This window comes from Molossus molossus, unplaced genomic scaffold (assembly GCF_014108415.1).
Source record: "Molossus molossus isolate mMolMol1 unplaced genomic scaffold, mMolMol1.p scaffold_m16_p_3, whole genome shotgun sequence".
In the NCBI taxonomy this organism is placed as follows: domain Eukaryota; kingdom Metazoa; phylum Chordata; class Mammalia; order Chiroptera; family Molossidae; genus Molossus; species Molossus molossus.
The window spans coordinates 119048745-119071768 of NW_023425366.1; the positions used below are offsets into that span (position 1 = coordinate 119048745).

At 48.1% G+C, this 23024-nt stretch overlaps 1 protein-coding gene across 5 annotated transcripts; it reads right to left on the bottom strand.

Annotated features, from left to right (window-relative positions):
• Positions 1–3475: 3475 nt before the first annotated feature.
• On the bottom strand, positions 3476–14703 carry FLYWCH2 (FLYWCH family member 2). 5 transcript variants are annotated; one of them, XM_036280424.1, is made up of 4 exons: positions 13656–13770; positions 11427–11548; positions 5362–5794; positions 3476–3707 (listed from the first exon to the last, which is right to left on the bottom strand). In XM_036280424.1, the coding sequence occupies exons 3-4, from the start codon at positions 5690–5692 to the stop codon at positions 3613–3615; spliced, it is 426 nt and encodes a 141-aa protein (XP_036136317.1). In that variant the 5' UTR covers positions 5693–5794; positions 11427–11548; positions 13656–13770; the 3' UTR covers positions 3476–3612. The 5 variants fall into 5 exon arrangements, with proteins under 5 accessions (XP_036136317.1, XP_036136319.1, XP_036136320.1 ...); XM_036280426.1 differs by lacking the exons at positions 11427–11548; positions 13656–13770 and adding an exon at positions 14666–14703; XM_036280427.1 differs by lacking the exon at positions 11427–11548 and having other exon boundaries at positions 5362–5760.
• Positions 14704–23024: the final 8321 nt, after the last annotated feature.

Sequence of the window (23024 nt, forward strand, 5' to 3'; positions counted from 1 at the left end):
CCCTTGACCAGAATCGAACCAGCCACTCATTGGCCCAAGGGCCGATGCTCTAACAGCCAGGTCTCTAAGAGCCTAACTGGCCAGGGCTCGAAATAAATATTAATGGATTATAACCTTGAATAAAAATAAGAATGAGTTAATATTTATGTAAATAAGTAATACGGGAGAAGGAAAACTCTTTCTTATAATAGGAAGCCAACTAAAATATATATTAAAAGCTTATTTTACAAATGATTGTCTACATAATTTATTTTCCTATTGGACATTTTGTTTCTAACTCTATTATAAATATTGCTGCTGTGACTGGCATTATTCCTAATATTTGGAGAGTCTGGGTGAAGAATACATAGGAATCCTTTGTACACTTCTTGCAACTTTTCTGTAGGTGTGAAATTATGTCAAAATAAAATGTCAGACAGCCCTGGCCGGTTTGGCTCAGCGGTTAGAGCGTCTGCCTGCGGTCCGGAGAGACCCGGGTCCCTTCCCGCTAAGGGCACGTACTTCGGTTGCAGTTTGTCCCCGGCCCTGGTTGGTCGTGCGGCTGGCAGCCACTCGATGTGTCCCTTCACGTCGATGTTTCTCTCTCTCTCTCTTCTTCTCTCTCCCTCCCACTCTATCTGTACAAAAAATGGAAAAATATCCTCGGGTGAGGATAAAAAAAAATTTAAAAAAAGTCAGACGAACAAAAATTTCCTCCCCTTTGGCATTCCTGGGAGGAAAGCATCTACTGCACATTGATCCCTCCCTCGCCCATAGGACGGCTTTGGCCCACTGGTCCTGGCCTTGTCCATCGGTCGCCCTTTGCAGTCACTGGACACTTGCCACTTTCCAACCACCCTGTGCTGTGGGGACCGGGGTTGATCTGGCGCGGGGAGCTGCAGGGCCTCGGCACTGTATTCCTGGACACTTGGCGCGTGGCCGCAGGAAAGGCCCCAGATTCGAAGCTCTGCCCCTCGCCTCCCGCTCAGCGCCTTGGAAGGGGTGGCTGCAATTTGTGCTAGACTTTAGGGTGGACGGTATGGAGTTAGGATCTCACTCCCATTCTCCCAGTAGTTAGGCCATCTGCTGGTCAATCGCCCATCCCCTCCCCTACAGATGTCACCTTAGAGTCGGTGCTTGATCCTTAAGGTGCGGGTGGGCATTTTGGGTCCTTCGAGTAGGATAGACTGAGACTGCGGAAGAACTGCAATCCTAGAAGCTCTCATGGCTCAGGTGTTGGGGAGGTGCCTGGATCTCCGATGAGTCCGAATGCACCCCTTCCGGGCTGCCAGGAGCATCAGCCACAAAGTCGCCACGGGTGGGGAACCTGGGGTCCCATGATGAGCAATATCCGAAGTAACCAAAGGAAATGCAGCCCCAAGAAGAAAACATGCATAAGTTATGCACACAAGAGGGAAGTGGAGGGTGCTATTTTCTCTTTCCTAATCCTCACCTGATATATATATAGAGAGAGAGAGAGAAAGGGAGAGAAAGACATGAATGTGAGAGAGAAACATCCATGGATTGCCTCCCATATGCGCCCAGTTGGAACTGGTAATCTTTTGGTGTACCGGAGGATGCTCCAACCAACTGAGCCACCCAGCCAGGTAGTATTTTCTTTGTTCTTTTTAAATCCTCATCCAAGGATATTTTTTTCCACTGATTTTTAGAGAGTGGAAGGGAGGGAGGGAGGGGGAGAGAGAGAAACATCAATGGGAGAGAGACACATCAATTGGTTGCTTCCCCAACACAGCCCTGGTTGGGGCCAGGGATCAAACCTGCAACCCCAGGGAGGTAGTATTTTGTTTTTAATGATAGTACCAGGTGTTGGCAAGGATGTCTGAGAGTCCAGAATTCACAGGCAATCTCACTTCTAGAGCTTTTTCCTAGGAAAACCCAAGGCTGTTTAAAACTGATTTTCAGTGCAGCCGGTGTGGCTCAGTGGTTGAGCATCGACCCATGCACCAAGAGGTCGCTGGTTCGGTTCCCAGCCAGGGCACATGCCCACGTTGTGGGGCAAATCCCCAGTGGGGGGCATGCAGGAGGTGGCCAATCGATGTTCTCTCTCATCGATGTTTCTCTCTCCCTCTCCCTTCCTCTCTCTCTAAAACCAATAAAGGAAAAAAAATGTTTTTAAATAAATCAATCAATGTAGAATTAAGACAAAGGAATATCTCAAATTATGGTTACAAAATGTAAATGTTACAAACAAATATGCTGTAAAAATAAAATAGAAAAATGGAGAGCTGGCATGAAAACGTGCTGAGTAACTTGCTCTCCTAAGAGGGAGTCACTAGATACTGATTACATTTAGAAAATGTTGTTTTAGCCCTGGCCATTTTGGCTCAGCTGTTGGAGCGTAGGCCTGAGGACCAGAGAGTCCCGGGTTCAGTTCTCGCTAGGGGCACGTACCAAAAAAAAAAAAAAAAGAAGAAGAGAAAATGTTGTTTTAAAATATAAGATCTCTAAACTCTGTATTTTAAAAATAAGTCATTTCACAGGTTGAGCTTGGACCCTTGCACCAAGAGATCGCCGGTTTGATCCCTGGTCAGGGCACATGCCCAGGTTGTGGGCCCAATCCCCAGTGGCGGGCGTGCAGGTGGCCAGTCGATGTTCTCTCTCATCAATGTTTCTATCTCTCTCCCTCTCCCTTCCTCTCTCTCTAAAATAAAAAAAATATATATATAGATATATATATAAAATATAATAAATAAATAAATAAATAAAAAGCCATTTACTTGTGCCCAGTAGCAGGTTTCAAAGAATGAGGACCACTAGCAGTGAAGCAACTGAGGCTGAAACCCTTCCAGTGGGGGTCTCTGGGAGACCCTAATTTTTGCTTGAAGAAGAACTGTGGAATTTCACTTCCTCCACCAGCAGAGGGAGCACCCAGGGGCTGGGGTGGGGGCTCAGGTTCCTGGTCACCTCCCTCAGCTCCCAAACCACCTGGAAGGAACATGATGGGAGCACCACACACTTTTGTCAGTGTCCCCACCCCCAGACTGCAGGCCCAACCCTTTCTCAGCAGAACCCTGGGCCACCATGATGGCAGAACCCCTGTGCAGGGGGCTATCAGTCCTATGTGGCTGCCTGGAGGAGGTGAGCCTCCTGAGGGTCCAGCGGGAGCAGGCTGAGGTCTCCAGCAAGGGGCTGGATCAACTTCCTAGGGGTTCAGGGCTGGAGATCCCACTGCCCTCTTTCAGACCAAGGCAGAAGGAAGAGGAAGCATCTAGTCTCTGAGTGAGGCGCTGGTTTTCCAGACTGAAGGAGCCCTAGGGGTTGAGGTCCTGGGGGATGGAGGCCTCCGAGAGCACTCCCTGGGTTTGGCAGCCCTGGGGAAGGGCTATGTGAGGGCTGGTGGGGTGGGTAGGCCCAAGGGGTAGTGGGTTTGAAGTTGGGCCTCAAAGGACCCAGAATCCTGGAACTTTTACAACCTGTTCACGATGGGATCTAGCATATAGCTTATTTTATTTTGATTTTTTTTTTTTCTGCTTACAAAAGTAACTTGCGCTTGAGCTGAAAAATAGTACACAATGTCAAGAGTGAAAATCAGCTGGGGACTGGGCCCAGGCAGAAGAAGTCACAGCCAAGTTCACTGACACATCAAGGATGCTGCGCCTGCAGTTGTCAGGGTTACGGGGCCTTGCTGGGCCCCACAGAGGACTCCTCCCCGCCCACTGTGGAACTGGGGGCAGGCCCCTCTGCCAACCTTCTGTCTTCTTTTCCTTCTGGAAGAGAAGGGGGTGGGTCAGGCTGGTGTCAGAGGAGAAATGGGGGGCAGGGGTATGGCACAGACCTGAAGCCCAGAGGTCTCAGCCCACCCGGGGATGCTCTGGGACACCACTGACTGACTTAGAGAATTGCCAACTCCAGAGATATGCTCCCAAAGGCCACAGAGCCTGCTAATCTTTCGGGAAACTTTGGGCCAAATCTGGGCTGAGCACTAGGAAGTTGCTGCTATCCCTACTGCCTGGCCTGGGATGCAGCAATAGGTGGGGAAGGTAGGGACCAGGTAGAGGGTGAAGATGGAATGATAGGTTGAGAAGGTTGTTGACTGCTAGAGTACTTGCCTAAGGGAGCCTGTGGGGCTGAGAGGCAGTTCTTGTTCTGCTCTTCATCTCTCCATCTCAGGAAGGGTGGCTTTGTTCTAATTCTCACAATAATTGTATGGGGTGGGGCCCATCTGGCCTCAGAACCTGGGCAGATGCCTAAGCAGAGGTCTCAGACAGGGTAGAAAAGACCCTGGAGATGACCCAACCCACTGAATTGAGTGGGAAGAACAGGCTCTGAGTCAGATGTCCCCCTCTTCACCCTCTGAAGGGATCAGCAGGTAGCCTCAGGGTAATAACTTGGCCTCTCTGAGCCCTGCTTCCTAACAGGTCATAGTACAGCACCCTCCACCCCCCTGGGTTGGCAGGAGGAAGCAGACAGATCCATGGAGGCATCTGAAACAGAACTGGCTGGTAGAGCATGCTGCAGAGGGGCTTCCAGGTTTTGGGGAGATGATGTCCCTGACTCCCAATTACAGCTCTTGTCCAGCAAGAGATGGAGGGTGAAGGGTTCCTCAGGTCCCCTGTGAGCTCCAGTCCTGTAGCTGGGGTGCCCCAATCTCAGGAGCCCTGAAGTCTCAACCTTGGGGAAGCAGTAGGGCTCCTCCACCCCCATGACTCCAGAGCACTCACCACTAAATTTCCATCAACGAGGAGGGGTCCATTGTACTGCCCAGCTACCTGATGGAAATCAAGAAGCTTTGGTTTCCTTTTCCCAAGACTGGCTGCTAGGCTGAGTGCCCTGACTGATCCCAAGGAGGCCACCTGTTCATAGGCAGCAAACAGGGCCAACTGCTTTGGCTTTTATTTTCTCTATCTTCTTAAGGCCCAGCAGACACCATTTCCAGTTGGGAAGAAACCTCAGGTCATCTCCTTCCCAGCCACTAGATACCTTCTCCCCCAGGCATCCCTCAGGATTCCATGTTCCACTGTCAACTGCAGCAAGCCTGGTGGAGGAGGGGGTCTACTTGGGGCCTCAGATAGACTCTGGCACAGAAACATGCACACACAGACACCCCCCAAACACATAAATACACAAACACATAAGAACAGGCATGAACATAAATAGGTCCAGGGACATGGACACGCAAGGACAGACGCACCTTTCCAGGCAAATACATATGTAGACACAGAATCCTAGACACACATGCACGAAGGCTACAAACACACAGATGTAACACAGAGAGAGAATATACAGACACATTCCCAGCACAGGTACACTCTTGTCCAGAGCCAGCCTAGCCTGTCTGTCCCCTCGACTGCCCAGATGTCAGGGGACTTCTAGCTCCAGGGACGTCTTGCTCGCTTTTGCTCACTGGGACCAGGGCCTCACCTGTGTCCAGCTTTCTGCGTTTCTGTTCAGGCTCCTGGGGGGCTGCCTCAATGGCACGCTGGGCCTCAGGATGGATCTTGAGGAGAGCCTTGGCAAGGGTGGCAGGGCCGGGCACCCCCAGAGACATGATGCAGTGCACTCCTTTGCGCTTGGCTGCAGCCACTTTGTCACTGTCTTTGGAGGCTGTCAGCAAAACCAGTTTGGAGAACTTCCTGGGCTTCCTGGGAGCTGTAGGGATGACACCTGTGCCCGGCTCAGAGAATTCAGGGGACAGCTCCTGGTCGGCCTTCACATTCTCGCCCTCCTGCTTGCTGGGCTCAGGCAGGGGCATTTTGGGACCGAGAGCCGGTCCCCCAGGCCACACTCAGGCCCCAGTAGATGGATTTCTCCTCCTTCTCCCTGGCAAGGAACGTGACAGTCCAGGGACTCTGTCCTAAGGGAGGAGGCAAACCCCCATCAGTGAAGCCTGGGCTAAGGAGAACAAATCTGAGGTACACGTTGGGCAGATGGGGCACCAGGATAGGCAAGGACCTGAACAGAACTGGAAAAGCCTGAGCTGGTGCTTCTGCTTGGCCAGTTCCTCTTGGCTGCAGTGAGTATGTCACCCCCCATCCAAACCTCACTTTCCCTATGTGTACAATGTGCCACAAACAGTGTTCTTGGTGTAGGTGGGACCATTGGGAGATTAAGATACTGATAACTAAGTTACTACAAATAGAGGTCTGTGGGTGCTGAGCGTGGAGAAAAGTGTTTCATGGGTTTTTCCATTTACCCTTCCAGCCTCACGTTATGGAAGTTCAGCATTCTCACTGACCCAGTTTACAGCGGAGGACACTGAGGCAAGCCAGGGTGACCAACACAGCCATGAAGTGGCAAAGCTGGGAGTCTAGTTGAAGAAGGTCCGGAGCCCACCCCCCACAGCACCTGCTGTACCTTGTCCAGGATAGCAGTCACTGGTGTTCCTGAGCACCAAGCATCTGAGACAAGCACTGGGGACATGAGCTCAGGTCACTGACCCTCCCAGAATTCCTGGTGCCCTTTCACCCTGGCACCCTGCTGAGCACAGAATTCCTGGCCCTGGGAGGCATGACTTTCTGGACTCACAATTAGATCCTGCCCCCACGCTGGGTGGGAGGCCTGGAGCCACCCAGAGCTCAGGAGGTGCCAGGGCCTCATGAAGGCAGTGACCTTGTGCTTGAGCTGGTGCTGGCACTGCCTCGGCTAGGTGAGGACAGGGCTGTGGAGTTGTTCAGAGAATCCATGGTCACTAAGCACTCTCTGACTTCTGGCCTGGAGAAGCAGACAGGACAGATTACTGGGGCTGGGCAGGTCTGAAGACCACGGCCCTAGGTCATCAGTGTGGGTGGCCTTTTGTGTTTTGTGGTGGGAAGACGGCAGGTCTTCTCAGTTTACTGTATTAGTCCAGAAATAACGCTGCAGCCTGGGGAGACATCATGCCTGCCCTATCCAGGAAGGCCACGGCAAGGCCCACACACGTCTACTTGCACCCTTGGACCTGTTTCTTCAACTGGCTCGGGGTTGGTTCTGTTTCCTTCTTCCTAGGTCTTCACATGGCGTTCCCTGTGTGCGTCTATATCCTAATATCTTATTATATCTGCTCATGCTGGATCAAGGCCAACCCAATGTGACATGATTTAACCTTAATTACCTCTTTAAAGGCCCTATCTCCAATATAGTCACATTCTGAGGCTCTGAGGGTTAGAACTTCAACATATGAATTTGGAGGTGGGCACAATTCAGCCCATTGCAGCACAGAACATGGTAAGTGACCAAAAAATCATAGCTTGTGGTACCTCTACATCTTGATCCCAAATTTCCATGCACATTCAAACAGAGTATGCTCCCCGAGGGCAGTAGCACACAGGGCCTGCACAGGAAACTAGGGGCTACTCAGTAAGGAGCCCTCACACCAGCTGGATCTTAGCACAAATGCCACCATAGTCCCAAAGCTCTGCTTGTCATCCAGGGGAGCCAGAATACGCTTACATACATTTTTGTTCTTTAGAGCATTATCCAAAATTTTAAAATATAAAAAATGTTTATAGAAGCCACCTTCATCCAAGAGCTACCAGTTTGAAAACACATTCCTGCACAATAAACTGCTCCTCTACACTGCCAAGACACTACACTTAATTTATCTGAATTTGGTTTTCTAACCAAAGGAAAACAATGAGATAGATTATACAGAGGTCATTTAAAAATTTTTTTTTGTGGTATGTGCCTCTAGCGAACCCGGGACTCTCTGGTCTGCAGGTCAACGCTCAACCATTGAGCCAAACTGGCCAGGGCTCATTTAAATTTTTTTAAATAGCCCTGGCAGGTTTGGCTCAGCAGTTAGAGAGTCGGCCTGCGGTCCAGAGAGACCGGGGTTCGGTTCCCGCTAAGGGCATATACCTTGGTTGCAGTTTGTCCCCAGCCCTGGTTGGTCGTGCAGGTGGCAGCCACTCGATGTGTCCCTTTCACGTCGATGTTTCTCTCTCTCTCTCTCTTCGTCTCTCTCCCTCCCACTCTATCTGAACAAAAGAATGGAAAAATGTCCTCGGGTGAGGATAAAAATAAATAAATAAATTTTTTAAAATAAATATTGAAAAAGTAATATAGAATACATTAAGCAATAATAGTAAATCTGCATAATTCCACCTCCTATCACAAACTGCTGCTTTCATTTCTGCATTGTTTCCTACATACATTTTTTTCACAGCTACAAGCAAAGCTTTCAAATAATTGTATTTCCTGCCTTCTTTCCATTAGGGTAGAAATCACCAGCCTAGAGACCAGATGGAAAGACCCTTATAAAGTACCAAAGCACAATTTAATTTACCCCTGTTAACTGTAGAAAATTCCATTTAAACCTTAAGCAACAGTATTCTAGAAAGCCACAAGATAGAAATGTTGCTTCTTAAAATAAACCAATTTCCCAAGATGAATAAAAGAGGACACAGGGGTAGAAAAGGATATAAGAAGGTTTTAAAGTATTTATACTTGGTTTACAAAAAAGTGTTCTTAGAAAGTCCAATGAAATCATTAGCAAAGATAATATTTTCTAGGCTAAACAACTATGCATTTTTTGAAAAAAGACAGAGAACTTTGGTCCCTGTCCTGTGTCTTTCTCTTTCAACCCAGTTGTCTTTCCTTTTATTTTCCATTCCAGTCATATTTGTCATGTATTTACTATTTGATCTGTTCTTAACTTAAAAAGCAGGTGCTTTCTAGTCTGTTTTCAAAGAATTATAAAAACTGCACTGAAGCTAACTAAGAAGTAATTCATCAAAATGTTAGTAGTGGTGGGAATGAGGGATTTCATTTTCTGCTAATTTTGTATTATTTTTTCTAATTTTCTATTATGTTCCCCAAATTGTAATGTGCATGAACCAATTTTACAATGGGAAAATATATATATTTTATCCTCACACAAGGACATCTTTGCATTTATCTTGAGATAGAGTGAGAGGGAGAGAGGGGAACAGATAGAGAGAGAGAAAAACATCGACGTGAAAGAGACACATCGACTGGCTGCCACCTACACGACCCCAACCGTGGCCAGGGACAAACTGTAACTGAGGTACATACCCTTAGCAGGAACCAAACCCGGGACTCTCCGGTCTGCGGGCCGATGTTCTAACTGCTGAGCCAAACCGGCCAGGGCACAATAGGAAAATATTTAACATTTAAAAAATAAGATACATTTACTGAGCTAGTAATTTTTTTTAGTCTAGTACTTTAAAAAAAAGTCCCCATTCCTATGCAACATAATGTCATATAAAAAAAAATATAAACTAATAGGAAGAGAGAGCGAGAGCAAGAGGAGAAAACAAGAACATACACCCTGCCCTTCTAGCACTCCTGTTCAAGTTCAACATTAAAGTGACCTGCCCAGCCCTGGCCGGTTTGGCTCAGCGGTTAGAGCGTTGGCCTGCGGTCCGGAGAGACCCGGGTTCAGTTCCCGCTAAGGGCATGTACTTCGGTTGCAGTTTGTCCCCGGCCCTGGATGGTCGTGCGGGTGGCAGCCACTCAATGTGTCCCTTCACGTCGATGTTTCTGTCTCTCTCTCCCTTCCTCTCTCTCCCTCCCACTCTATCTGTACAAAAAATGGAAAAATATCCTCGGGTGAGGATAAAAAAAAATAAAATAAAATAAATAAAAAAATAAAGTGACCTGCCCATAGCCATGTCATTGGTTGTCAAGCTGGGACCTGAGTCAGGAACAGAAATCCTATGATATCAGCCCATATCTCCAGAACAAAATTTCTTCCAATTGTCATCATTATCCCCATTCTGCCCCTGGGAGGACTGAGGCTCCAGGACTTAAGTAAGTGGCCCAGGACAATAGAACTAGCAGGAGACAAAACCTGAACCCAGGCCTAGCTGGTCCAGAGCCAACATTCCTTCCTCTGCCCTGAGCAGCTGAGGCTTAAAGTGAGAAATGCCAGTTACAGAGGAAACTACATCCAGGACTTCAGAGTAAGTCCTCAGGATATAACCCAACAAATAAAATACATATTCATAAATCCACACTGATATAAATAATTGAATGAATAAATAAATAAATGGGGAGAAAGAACAAGTCATTCTTATGAAGAAATTCCAAAGAGTAAACACTTCCCCTTTCAGGAGGTAAAGATCAAGTCTGACCCTTGATGTGGGGGAAAGAATAGACTTTTTAACAAATGTTGTATGTTGGGACAAATAGATATCCAATATAAAAGAATTAAGATGGACCCCTCTCCTCACACCATATACAACAATTAACTCTAAATACATCATAGACTTAACCATAAGAGCTAGTTATAAAACTTTTTAAAAAGATAGGAGTAAATCTTCATGAACTTGGATTTGGCAAAGCTTTCTTCAATATGACACTAAAAGTATAGGCAACCAAAGAAGAAACAGATCAACTGAAGAAAATTTAAAAATTTTGTGAGTCAAAGGATCCAGTCAAGAAAGTTAAAAGAGCCCTGGCTGGTGTGGCTCAGTTGGTTGGGCGTTGTCTGGTGCACCAGGAGGTCGCCTACTTGATTCCCAGTCAAGGGCACATGACTAGGTTGCAGGCCAATCCCTGGTAGAGGGTATGCAGGAGGCAGCTGATCAATGTTGCACTCTCACATCTTTGTTTCTCTCTCTAAAAATCAAAATTACTAAAAAAAGAAAGAAAGAGCCTGGCCTGTGTGGCTCAGTGGATTGACTGTTGTCCCATGGTCTGAGAGGTCCTGGTTCAATTCCTGGTCAGGGCACATGCACGGGTTGCCAGCTCAATCCCCAGTAGGGGGCATGCAGGAGGCAGCTGATTGATGTTTCTCTCTCTCTAAAAAAAAATCAATAAAAAATTTAAAAAGTTAAAAGACAATCCATAAAATAGGAGAAAATTTTTACAAATTACGAATTTGATAAGCAAATTGTATCTGGAATTTATAAAGAACTCTAACTCTGTAATAAAAAGACAAATAACCCAACTTAAGAATGGGCAAAGGCTCTGAATAGGCCTTTCTGCAAAGAAGATATACAAATGGCTAATAAGCACATGAAATTTCCACATCATCATGAGGGAAATGCAGAAAACCACAATGAGATACTACTTCACACCACTAGGATGAACATCAGTTTTTTTTCTGGATTCATCCCTAGCCTCGTAGAAATTTATTTTCTAGGTGTAAAGGGAAGGGTTAAGAGGCAGCTACTTTAAGCCAAATGCGCATACTTAGAAAATTAAATTTTTACTCAGTAAAAGTTCAATAAATAAGTAGAATTTTTTATTTTTATGTATTTAATGTAGCTTTTTAATTTATTTTTATAGAGAAAGAAAGAGAGAGGGAGAGAGAGAGAGACAGAAACATCAATGAGAGAGAACATTAACTGATCACCTCCTGTATGCCCCCAACTGGGGATCGAGCCCACAACCTGGGCACATGCCCTGCCCAGGAATCGAACCGGTGACCTCTTGGTGCATGGGTCAATGCTCAACCACTGAGCCACACCAGCTGGGCATAAGTAGAATTTTTTAAAGTGAAGCAGAAAATAATTTAAAAGATCAAAAGGCTTAACAGTTACCTTACTTTGTTGAGTTTACATCCTCCCCCTAACTCTGTAATCTGGTGGTTTTATATTGCTGTGGCCTCCAGTCCCTCACTTATGCCAACCAGCTGTCATGACGTTGGTCTGCACAAAGGAGCCTAAAAAGTGTAAAGACGGCTCAGTGAAGTTCCAAATCACACAATGTTAAGACCTGTTCGTAGCCATCATCAGATCTTTGGGAGACATAATAATGGCCCCCCAAAAATGTCCAGGTCCCAATCCCTGGAACCTGTGAATGTGTTACCTTACATGGCAAAGAGGAATTAAGTTTTCAGATGGAATTAAAGTTACTAAAGTAGATTAGCTTGTATTATCCAAATGGCTCTAATCTCAAGGATCCTAAAAAATAGAAGAGAGATGCTGAAGAAGAGAGTCAGAGAAAGTTGTGTTGATGGAAGCAGGGCCAGGGAAATGCGATGTTGCTGGCTGTAAAACTAGAGGGATACTGAAGACCTCTAGAAGCTGGAAAAGACAAAGAAACAGATGATCTCTTCTTGAGTCCCCAGGAAGGAATACGGCCCTGCCCACACCTTGATTTTATCCCAGTGAGACCTGTAATAGACTTCTGAATTCCAGAATTTTAAGATTGTTACATAGCTGTGTTGTTTTCACCCACTAAATTTGTGGTAATTTGCTACTAATGCAATAGGAAACTAATGGGAAATCCAATCCCTATTGGTGAGATTCTGAAAGCTGAGAGCCCTGCCTGGTGGCTGATGATGGATGGCAGAATTATCTTCATACATATGGGAGAGAAATACCATCAACGTTCACCAACACCTGCATCCTAAGCCATGAGTGCAAACCTCTTACCCTCTCTGGGCTGGTTTCACCTATGTAATGGGAACAGTAGTGAATTTAGCAGGGGTTCCTTTTTAAAAATATATATTTTTGTTTATTGATTTTAGAGAGAGGAAGGGAGAGAGAGAGAGAAGCATCAATGAGAACAGGGACTGGCCACCTCCTGCATGTCCCCCACTAGGGATTGGGCCCACAAACTGGGCATGTGCCTTAACTAGGACTCGAACACGTGACCTCTTGGTGCATGGGTGGATGCTCAACCACTGAGCCACAGTGGCTGTGGCTAGCAGGGGTTCTTAATACAGGTAGGGGAAGAGTGAAATGGTTGGGTTATTTTACCCTCACCCGAGGACATTTTTTGCATTTATCTTCAGATAGAGCGGGAGGGAGAGAGAGCGGGAGGGAGAGAGGGGTGAAGAGAGAGAGAGAGAAACACTGATTTGAGATAGACACATCGACAGGTTGTCACCCACACGACCCCAACCGGGGCCAGGGACAAACTGCAACTGAGGTACGTGCCCTTAGCAGGAACTGAACCTCGGACTCTCTGGTCTGAGGGCCGATGCTCTAACCGCTGAGCCAAACCGGCCAGGGCTGAAATGGTTGTTTTTAAAAGTTCCCAGTGATACTGACAGCTACCCCCACTCCCCATAATTACTGTCCTATGCACTTCATGGAGGGCTGTGACTGGATCGCTGGTGGGAAGACGGGCCAATTTAGCTGTGCAGGTACGTATCCTTACTGGGAGATTTTCAAAGCAGCAATGACCCCAAAAAAGGTCAAGAACTGCTACTCTATAGTATCAGGGAAGAGCATCCCCAAAGTGGGAATTTTCTGTCATGACACCTCCTTTCCCCTAATCACCATGGCTCGGAATATTAGTTACTTTTACTCCTCCTTCCCCACTGCAATTTGTCATCAGACCTGTCTATGCTGCGCCCAAATGGCCCCTGCTCCTATCCTCTCCAATCATTTCCATCGTCTCCAGACGAAGCCTCTGAGCGTTTACCCCGCTCCAGGATCTCACACTTCCAACACTATGCCATCCCCACCGGGGCCTCTAGAACCACACGGGTGGGACGGGGCTGAGGATGGGCAAGGAGAGGGAAGCAGTACAGGACGGGGTCAAGGAAAGGCAGGCCAATGTGGGGCTCCCTGATTTAGGGTGCCTGTAGGGGCTCAGTCCCAGGGTCTGTTGGGTTGGGCAAAGGAGGAGCGAAGAGAAAGGAGGTGAATCGCGGATGAAGGACAAGGAAGTGGCCTGAGCGCCGGGACGCAGCGCCAGAGGGAACCCCCAGGTTCAGCAGCCCCTACGGAACCCCGAAAGACCTCGGCCGGGGGGTGGGGACGCGCCTACTCCATGGGACCCGGGACCCTCCCCGACCCGCTGGGGCCCGTCTTTACCAGGCACCGGCCGGGCGGCGAGTGCAGCGCGGCCCTCCCTCTCCAGCGACCAAGACGCAGCAAGTCCCTCAGCTTCCGCGCCTGGAGCCCCCGCCTCGGTAGCGGCCCACCTCAAGCAAGGGTCACGGTGCAAGCATGCGCAATAGTACTGCGGGGCCCCATTCCTTCGGTAAACTCCGCTTTCCCAGGTCTTCCCGGAGCGGTGCCGAACTAGCGACCTGACCAATCGGCGCGCGGGGGCGGGCCGTTGGCGACTCTGAGGTCTGGATTTGAGTCCACCCAGGACTCTCCCAGGACTAGGCGGGTAGATTTAACTGAGACCCCCGGGCCTCCCCCAAGGTGTGACTTCGGGTCCCTACGGAGGAAGCCGAAGCATTTTTTTGAAGGCCTCGTTCATTTTTCTCAGCGAGCGAAAGGAAGGTCTCCCTTTCAGCTCATTGAAGCCACTGGCTCTGCTCAGCGCAGCATCTTTGACGGCGCAGCATCCTCGACATATTGGTCCCTCCCTCGCCCATCGGTCCCTCACTCGCCCTTAGGTCCAGTTCCCGCCCAGAGGTCAAGCCCTCGCCCATTGGTCCAGCCCTCGCCCATTGGTCCCTCCCACACCCTGGTCACTCCCCTACTCATCGGTCCAGCCCTAACCCGTAAGTCCGTTCCTCGCCCATGGGTCCAGCCTTCGCTTTCCGTCCAGCCCTCGTTCATTGGCCTAGCCGTCACCCATCGGTCCAGCCGTCGCCAATCGGTCCCGACCTCGGTCCAGCGATCGCCCTTTGCACAGCCACTGGACACTTGTCATTCACCTACCACCTTGCGCGGTGGGGACTGGGATTGCAGGCAGCGGACCTCGGAGCTGCTTCCCAGACCCTCGGCAGTTGGCGGGCGATAAGGCCCCAGCAGCATCTGAGCTAACGCTCACCTTGCCGCTCACCTTGCCCCGGGCGCTAAGTCCCTGCACGTGGCTTGGACGCCCCGACTCCCCTCCCGCACGGCACCCGGGGCCCTCCGCTCACCGCAACCCTCCCCAGCTCGTGGGATCCCTCCTTCCATCCGCTCCCCTTCGGCGAAGCCCGGGACCTTCTGTCTGCGGGTCCTCAGCGTTTGCAGAGTGAAGACGCTGCTCCTCTCTAGGAAACTCCACGCTCCGCAGACATCCTTCCCTCCACCTCCTTCCAGTCGCTCTAAAGCTGCTGCTGGGAGCGCCCCCTGGCTCTGGACCGGTGCAGGTCCAGCTCCAGTGGAGCTCGCCTGCTGGGTCTGGGGCATTTCCCACGTTCTCCTCCCCATCCTACAGTTCTCCACGTCCCAGCCCGCATCTTTCTCCTCCTCATGTCCAAATATCAACAGGGCCCGCACACGCTTCCTGCTTCCTCTCGGCCCTGCCTCTGCAGATTACTCCTTCCCACTCAGGTTCAGCTTGCAAGGCTTCCATTGTTCCCCAGTCCTTTCTCTTGGGGCCACTGTCATTTCCTGGACATTCTCTAGTGTCGTTCAGAGGACTTCATGGATTTATCTGCCAGTACTAATCATCCACTGACCACTGGTTGTTTCTAGTTTTATTACCTCATAAGCATTTTTGTAAATTTCTGACATCTCTGATTATTCCCTTTTTTTAATTCCTAAAAGAGATCAAAGAAGGTGACCATTTTATGTTTTGTTTTGTTTTCTCTCTCTTTCTCTCTTTTTAAAATCCTTACCAGAGGATATTTTTCCATTTATCTTCACATAGAGTGGGAAGTGTGTGTGTGGGGGGGACATCGATGTGAGAGAGACACATTGACTGGTTCCCTCCACTGGACCCCAACCAGAGCCAGAACCACCCTGGCCGGTTTGGTTCAGAGGTTAGAGTGTTGGCCAGTGGACCAATGAGTCGCGGGTTCGATTCTGGTCAAGGGCACGTACCTCGGTTCTGGCCCTGGTTGGAGTCAAGCCAAGGCAACCAGCCAATGTGAGAAACGCACTGATGTTTCTCTCTCTCTCTTCCTCTCTCTCCCTCCCACTCTATCTGAACAAAATGCAAAAACAGCCTCAAGTGAGATTAAATAATAATAATAATAAATGTTTTTATTGATTTGTTAGAGAGAGAGGAAAGGAGAGAGATCAACTGCCTCCTGCATGCCCCCCACTGAGGATCAGGCCCACAACCTGTGCATGTGCCCCCACCGGGAATCCAACCAGCAACCTCTTGGTGCATGGGTCAGCACTCAACCACAGAGCTATACCAGCCCGGCTTAAAAGGCTTTTTAAACATGTTGCCAAAGGAAGTACATAAGTTTGGGGTCAGATGCCTGCAGTCAAATACCAGCTCTGGCATTTGGTAGCTGCATGACTTGAGCAATTACTTCCCTTCTTTGTGCCTCAGTTTTGTTTTTTTTTTGGTTTTGTTTTGTTTTTTTATCCTCCACCAAGGACATTTTTCCATTTTTTTGTTCAGATAGAGTGGGAGGGAGAGAGAGGAAGAGAGAGAGAGAGAGAAACATCGATGTGAAAGGGACACATCGAGTGGCTGCCACCCGCACGACCAACCAGGGCCGGGGACAAACTGCAACTGAGGTACATGCCCCTAGCGGGAACCGAACCCAGGTCTCTCTGTACCGCAGGCCGACGCTCTAACCGCTGAGCCAAACCGGCTAGGGCTGGTTCGTGTTTTTTAAATAGTGTTGCTAGAGGGAAGAGGGGGCTAGATGTTTCCAAGACTGGTGGGCAGGAGGTTCTTACCACATTTTTAGAAAATGAATTTTCTAAGACTCGAATAGGGAGAATGGATGTTTTGTTTGTTTATTTGTTTTAAATATGTTTTTATTGATATTTTAGAGAGAGAGGAAGAGAAAGAGAGATAGAAACATCTATGTGAGAGAAAAACATCAATCGGCAGCTTACCGCATGCCTCTTAATGGGGATCGAGCCCGAAACACTGGCATGTGCCCTGACCGGGAATCAAACCAGGACCTCTCAGTCCATGGGACAACGCTCAGTCCACTGAGCCACACTGGCTGGGCAAGAAAGGATGGTTTTTATTGGTGTAGAATTACACTTCTGGGGTTGTAAAGTCCCATGTCCCTCAGTCCAGTCCTGGAAGAGGGGCAGCCATGGGTTTAGCAAGGTCAGAAATAACGACAAAATCCAGAGTGCCTATTCCATGGTGCAGCTGCATCCAGATTAGAATTAGTCCACATTCAGTCCATTAATCTATTGTATGGGTCCCACACAGCTGCTGGCCACATGACAGGTGCAGGGCTTGGGAGCCCTGAAAGCTGGGAGTGGCAAGAGAGAGAGGAAAAGAGCAGCTTTTCTTTGTCTAGGAGATTAAATACTCAAGTGGTTTGTGCTTGCAGTGGTCACACCTCTTTAGGCCACTAACTCATTCCCAGATACGATGGACAGGTAGGCACCTCCCAAGATAGGTAGGCACCTTCCTCATCACTCAGACCTCACTTGGCAAACGTTTAAATTGCCTTTGTCCAGACCCTTTCCCCACACAGGAAATAGACCTGAAGTATTAAATTAGTCAATCTTCCCTTTACTCTCCTTTTGTTAAATAATAACCAGGTTATTGCACTGGTAATAGTAGGACTGAAACATTTGGATCATACAAAACATTTTAAATTACTAATGGCTATGAAATATACTAGTTGGGCCTGGTTGAGCCACTGATGTGGCTCAGTGGTTGAACATTGACCCATGCACCAAGAGGTTACCAGTTCGATTCCCAGTCTGGGCACATGCCCTGGTTGTGAGCCAAATCCCCAGTAGAGGGCATGCAGGAGGTGGCCAATCAATGTTCTCTCTCATCGATGCTTCTATCTCTCTCTCTCTCTCTTTCTGTCTCTCTAAACTCAATAAAGAAAAAAAAATATTTTTTTAAAATTCTAGTTGTTGTCACTGACTGGAGGAAGCTAAGGAGACATAACAAATAAATGAATTTGAGATCTTAGATTAGATCCTGGACCAGACAAGAACATTAGTGAAAAATCTGGTGAAAATTTAGTAAGTTTGGGATGTTAGGAGTTTAGTTAGTAGGATTGTATCAATGTTCATTTCTATGGTTAATTGCCATGGTAAGATGGTAACTTTGGGGAAAGCTGGGTAAAGAATATATGGAAAATCTCTACGCTTTTTTAGGCAACTTTTCTGTAAATCTAAAATTATTTCAAAATAAAGAGTTTTAAAAATTCTAGTTTATAGTTAGAAAGAATGACATATTTCTACACATTGTCATGGCAATATACACATTTATAGCATGAGCTCCCTTGTGTGTAAAATATGTATAAATTGTGTGTAAAATATGTATAAATGTGCCCTGGCTGGTGTGGCTCAGTTGGTTGGGCATCATCCTGTTCCCAGAAAGGTTGCTGGTTTGATTCCTTGTCAGGGCACATGCCTGGGTGCCTGCTCAATCCCCAGTAGGGAGTGTGCAGGAGGCAGCTGATCAATGATTCACTCTCACACTCACATCGATGTTTCTCTCCCTCACTCACATTGATGTTTCTCTCCCTCTCCCTTCCTCTCTCCAGCGATAGGGTAGGGGAGATCAAGTTATGAGGGAAGACAGGGAAGGGGCCAGGCAGTGCTCGATGTCTGTTGATTATTTTATACTAAGGCAGACCTAGGATCTCATTACATCTTCCAATAGCCCATGAAGGAGCTATGTTGTGACTTCCATCATATAGTCAGTCCCAGAGAGGTTAAGTAATATGCCCAAGATCACACAATACATTGCAGAACTGGGAATTGAACTGGCCCTATAATGCTCCCCTACAGCTGCCAGGCACCTTCCTGCTTGTTTCTGCCCAGCCTCGGTAATGAACAGCCAGATTCTGCCACAGGACTCTCTTGGTTGTGGTCCCATAGCTATGTTTATGCAGACTCCTCTATGGTCTTTGGGTTCCCAGTAGCCCTGGAGTTGCCATGGCCGATAATTTATTGTGGATTTGCCTCTGGGGAGTGAAGCAAAGAGGGCCATTAGGGGAACTGGCAAGGCGGTGCCCAAGAGGTGGTGGGATGGGCAATGAGAGGTAGAGGACCCGGGCAGGTGGGCCACCCTCACCTACCAAAGCAGCGTGTCCATCTTGGAGTGATACTTCCTAGGTTCAGGGTGTCTTTGCTTTGGCAGCACAGGCCTCAGCTTCCTCAGGGCCCCAGAAGGATGTAAGCTGTGATGTAGCATCAATGATGCAACAATTAATGATGGATAGATAAGCTCAAGGCAACACAAGCCACAGAGTCAGCTGGATGCTCCATCTCCGCCCACCAGGCACACCCAGCCTTGTCCTCTCAGGCCTGGGTCTCCTCTTGCCCTCAACCCAGCCTCTGCCTCCATCTCCTATCTCCTCCCCTACCTGCCACAGGGACCTCTGTTCCCTTCTGGCTGCAGGTTCCACCTTGCATCCCTTTCCTTAACTGATCTCAGCCCAACCTGAGGTGGCTTTTATATTTTTGCCTTGGACTTTGAGTGCAATAATTGAGTGTTGTAGAAAACCACACAGCACAGCTGCTGGGACCAAGCCTGGTGGTGACTTGGCAGCCCTGTGTCCAGCATTTTGTTTTCATGTTTTTGTATTTTTAAAATATTTTTTCTATATTGATTTTAGAGAGGAATGAAGAGGGAGAGATAGAAACATCAATGAGAGAGAAACATCGATTGGCTGTCTCCTGCATGCCCCACACTGGGGATCAAGCCCACAACTTGAGCATGTGCCCTGACTGGGAATTGAACTGGTGACCCCTTGGTACATGTGCATAGAACAACACTCAGTCCACTGAGCCACACCGGCCTGGCTCTGTGTCCAGCATATTGAACCCTCGTGTACCCGACCAGTGTCTGTGAGCCCCTGCTATGTGCTCAGGCCTGACCTGGGCTCTGAGAGGGCAGCAGCGGGCTGGGGAAGAGATTCCAGGCATCTAGATGCTGGTTCAGTGTTGGCTGTTCTGACTGGGATGGGGCAGGAAGGGGCGCACCTTGCTTAGGAGGGACAGAGTACGGGAAGAGGAAGTGACCAGACCACATGAGAAGAAAATTCTCCCTCCAGTCCCTGCAACCACTCTTCTGGTCTCTGCAGCAATTGGCCCTGTTGGTGGACTCTGCCACTGACTATAACTTCTTTATTTTTTGCCCCTGCTTTCAACTCAGAACAAACAGAGAAATCCCAATGTGCCCCCAAGCCAATCACACAGGACGCACACCCGCTTCTGGTCAGCAGCCCCAGCCTCCCCAGCCTCCAATTAGGGTGGGCCCAAAGCCGGCCCTTTTTTCCACAGTAAAGCTTTCCCACTACTCTGGAAGCAAGTGACATGGCTATAAAGCCCACCTGGGCAGGGGGACAGAACGGTGGAGAATGCCACCAACCTGGGGCTGGAGGTTGTCCCCCATGGCAAGTGCAGAGCTGGAAAGCCCTGAATCAGCTGCATCTGCATGTGGAGTGTCAGGTTTCATCCTGAGGCCAGGGTTTATGAGGGAGCAGTACCATTGGACTCTCTTATGAACGGAAAATAGTGGAAGTAGTGATGGCCAGAAAAGAGGTCACCAGGTGAAGCTGATGGTGGCCTTGTCTGTGCTGGAGGTGTCATGCCCCCTTTCAGGTCAAGGGCACCAAGAAAAGGAAACCTCAGGAACACTATCTAATAAATATGTTAGCAGCTGGTTTTCCAGACTGAGGGCCCCAGAGGTATGAGGCCCTGCGACATAATAAGTATATTGGGTTTCTACCTGTGGTTCCCGACAGAGCTCCTAAAGTCCCTGTAATTTCCTGAGTGATAGGGGCGCTAAAATTTTTGTTCTAATATTTGGTCTTTGGCCCCAGATCCTGAGACAGGGTTTCTAAATCGCTTGGAATTTCTTGGATGACAAGAATGTCTTTTATTCTAATGTGGTAACACTGGGTGGGTTCCTGGACAGGGGTTGGTCACCAGAAAGACCAAGGCTTGATTAGAACTTGGAACTTTCAACTCCATCCTTCGGGGAGAGGAGACGGGCTGGAGATTGAGTTAATGATTAATGGTGTGACTACGTGATGAAGCCTCCATAATAATCCTTAAACTACAGGATCTGGAGAGCATCCAGGTTGGTGAACAGATGGAGGTGCTGGGAGGGTGGCATGCCTAGAGAGGGTATGGAAGCTCCTTATCCTTCCCTTCTACCCTGCCCAGTGCGACTCTTTCATCTGGCTGTTCCTGAGTGTTTGTTTGTTTTTAATCCTCACCTGAGGATATGTTTTTATTGATTTTAGAGAGAGAGAGAAACATCGATGTGAGAACAATCCACAACTTAGGTATGTGCCCTGACCAGGAATTGAACCCGCAACCTTTAGGTGCACAGGATGATGCTCCAACCAACTGAGCCATCCAGCCAGGGCCACAGTTGTATTCTTTGTAATAAACTGTTGACCTAATAAACTAACTATTTTCCTTGGTTCGGTGAGGCCTTCTAGCAAATTATTAAACCCAAGGAAAAGCCATGGGAACCCCTGTTCTGTTGCCAAGTTGGAAAGAAATTTGTGGGTAACCTGGGACCCGTTACCTGCGATTGGCATCTGAAGTGGAGGCAGACTGGTGGGACTGAGCCTTTAACCTGTGGGGTCTTGGATAACTCTTTGTGGACAAAAAGGGGCCACATACTAAACCTGACAAGTTCAGGGGAGGCCTTAAAAACTGAGACCTAAAATAACCAACCACAAAGGATGGTCTGAAATTAAAACCATTTTAACTAAAAGCAGTTTATGGTGGGTAGTCATGTCCTAGGCCAGCACCTCCCCTGAAAAGGTCAATCTTTACCTTAATTGAGACTGTCTATTTGTCTTTGCATCTTTGGAATGTCAAAGTAATTTTCCTTTTTCCCTCAAAGCAGTCATTGCTCTGCGGAGACCACAAATACCCTCATTATTATTGAGTTAATTGTTGACTGCTAACTACCCTATACCCATCCATGTATCTATCATTTTACTTTTTCATCAAATCCCAGAGATTTCCCTGCTTTGCTTTCTCCCACCTCCCTAATCTATCACCAATGGATTTCATGTAACCTACTTAAATCTCTTCTTTTTATTTGTTTTTGGTTAATCCTCACCCAACAATATTTTTGCCATTGATTTTTAGAGAGAGTAGAAGGGAGGAAGGGGAAGAGAGAGAGAAAAAAAAACAACATTAATTGGTTGCCTCCTGCACGCACCCTTTAGTGCTTGAGCCGACACTCTAACCACTGAACCACACCAGCCAGGGGTCTCCTCTTTTGATTGTAATGTATAAAACAAGGTGCAGCACTGGCTGGTGTGACTCAGAGGTTAGAGCTTCGGCCCACGGACCAGAGAGGCCCGGGTTCGGTTCCCACTAAGGGCATGTACCTCTGTTGCAGTTTGTCCCCAGCCCTGGTTGGGGTTGTGTGGGTGGCAACCACTTGATTTGTCTCTCTCACATCGATGTTTCTCTCTCTCTCTTCCCTCGGGTGAGGATAAAAATAAATTAATAAATTAAATTAAATAAGGTGCAAAACTACCATTCTCCGGAGCATTATCTCAATCCATTGAGATTTTGCTTCCTGGCAATTGTCAACAGTTTGGCTCAAATAAACTCACAAAAATTCTTCACAGGTTTGAATGTTTCTTATGTTGACATTTTGTCAATGTCAGAAATGAGTTAAGCCCTGGCCGTTTTGGCTCAGAGGTTAGAGCGTTGGCCTGCAGTCTGGGGAGACCCAGGTTCAGTTCCCACTAAGGGCACGTACCTCGGTTGCAGTTTGTCCCCGGCCCTGGTTGGGTTGTGCAGTTGGCAGCCACTTGATGTGTCCCTTTCATGTCGATGTTTCTCTCTCTCTCTCCCTCTTTCTCCCTCCCACTCTATCTGAACAAAAAATGGAAAAATGTCCTCGAGTGAGTATAAAAAAAAAAAGAAAGAAAGAAATGAGTTAAATCAGAGAAAATAAAGTTGGTGTCCACAGAGAACTGGAGATAGCTTGGTGGGGAGAATCCCACACATCTGGTGCATGACTGTGAGTGTTACAGAGGAGAAAGTTGAGCCCTGGCTGGTTTGGCTCAGCGGTTGGAGCGTTGGCCCGCGGACGAAAGAGTCACAGGTTCGATTCTGGCCAAGGGCACGTGCCTGAGTTGAGGTTTGTCCCAGGCCCTGGCCGGGTTGTGCGGGAGGTAACCAGTCAATGTGTCCCTTTCATGTAGATATTTCTCTCTCCCTCCCTCCCACTCCATCTGAAGATAAATAAAAAAAATATCTTCAAGTGAGAATTGAAAAAACAAAGTCCAGAGGAGAAAGTTGAGTTTCCTTTTTCAGGCCCTGAGGAGGCCCCAGAAGAGCCACCCTGGGTCTGAAATATGAACCAGGTCAGGCAGCCCTGGGGAAGGGCCAGGTGGGGGCTGGTTGGATACA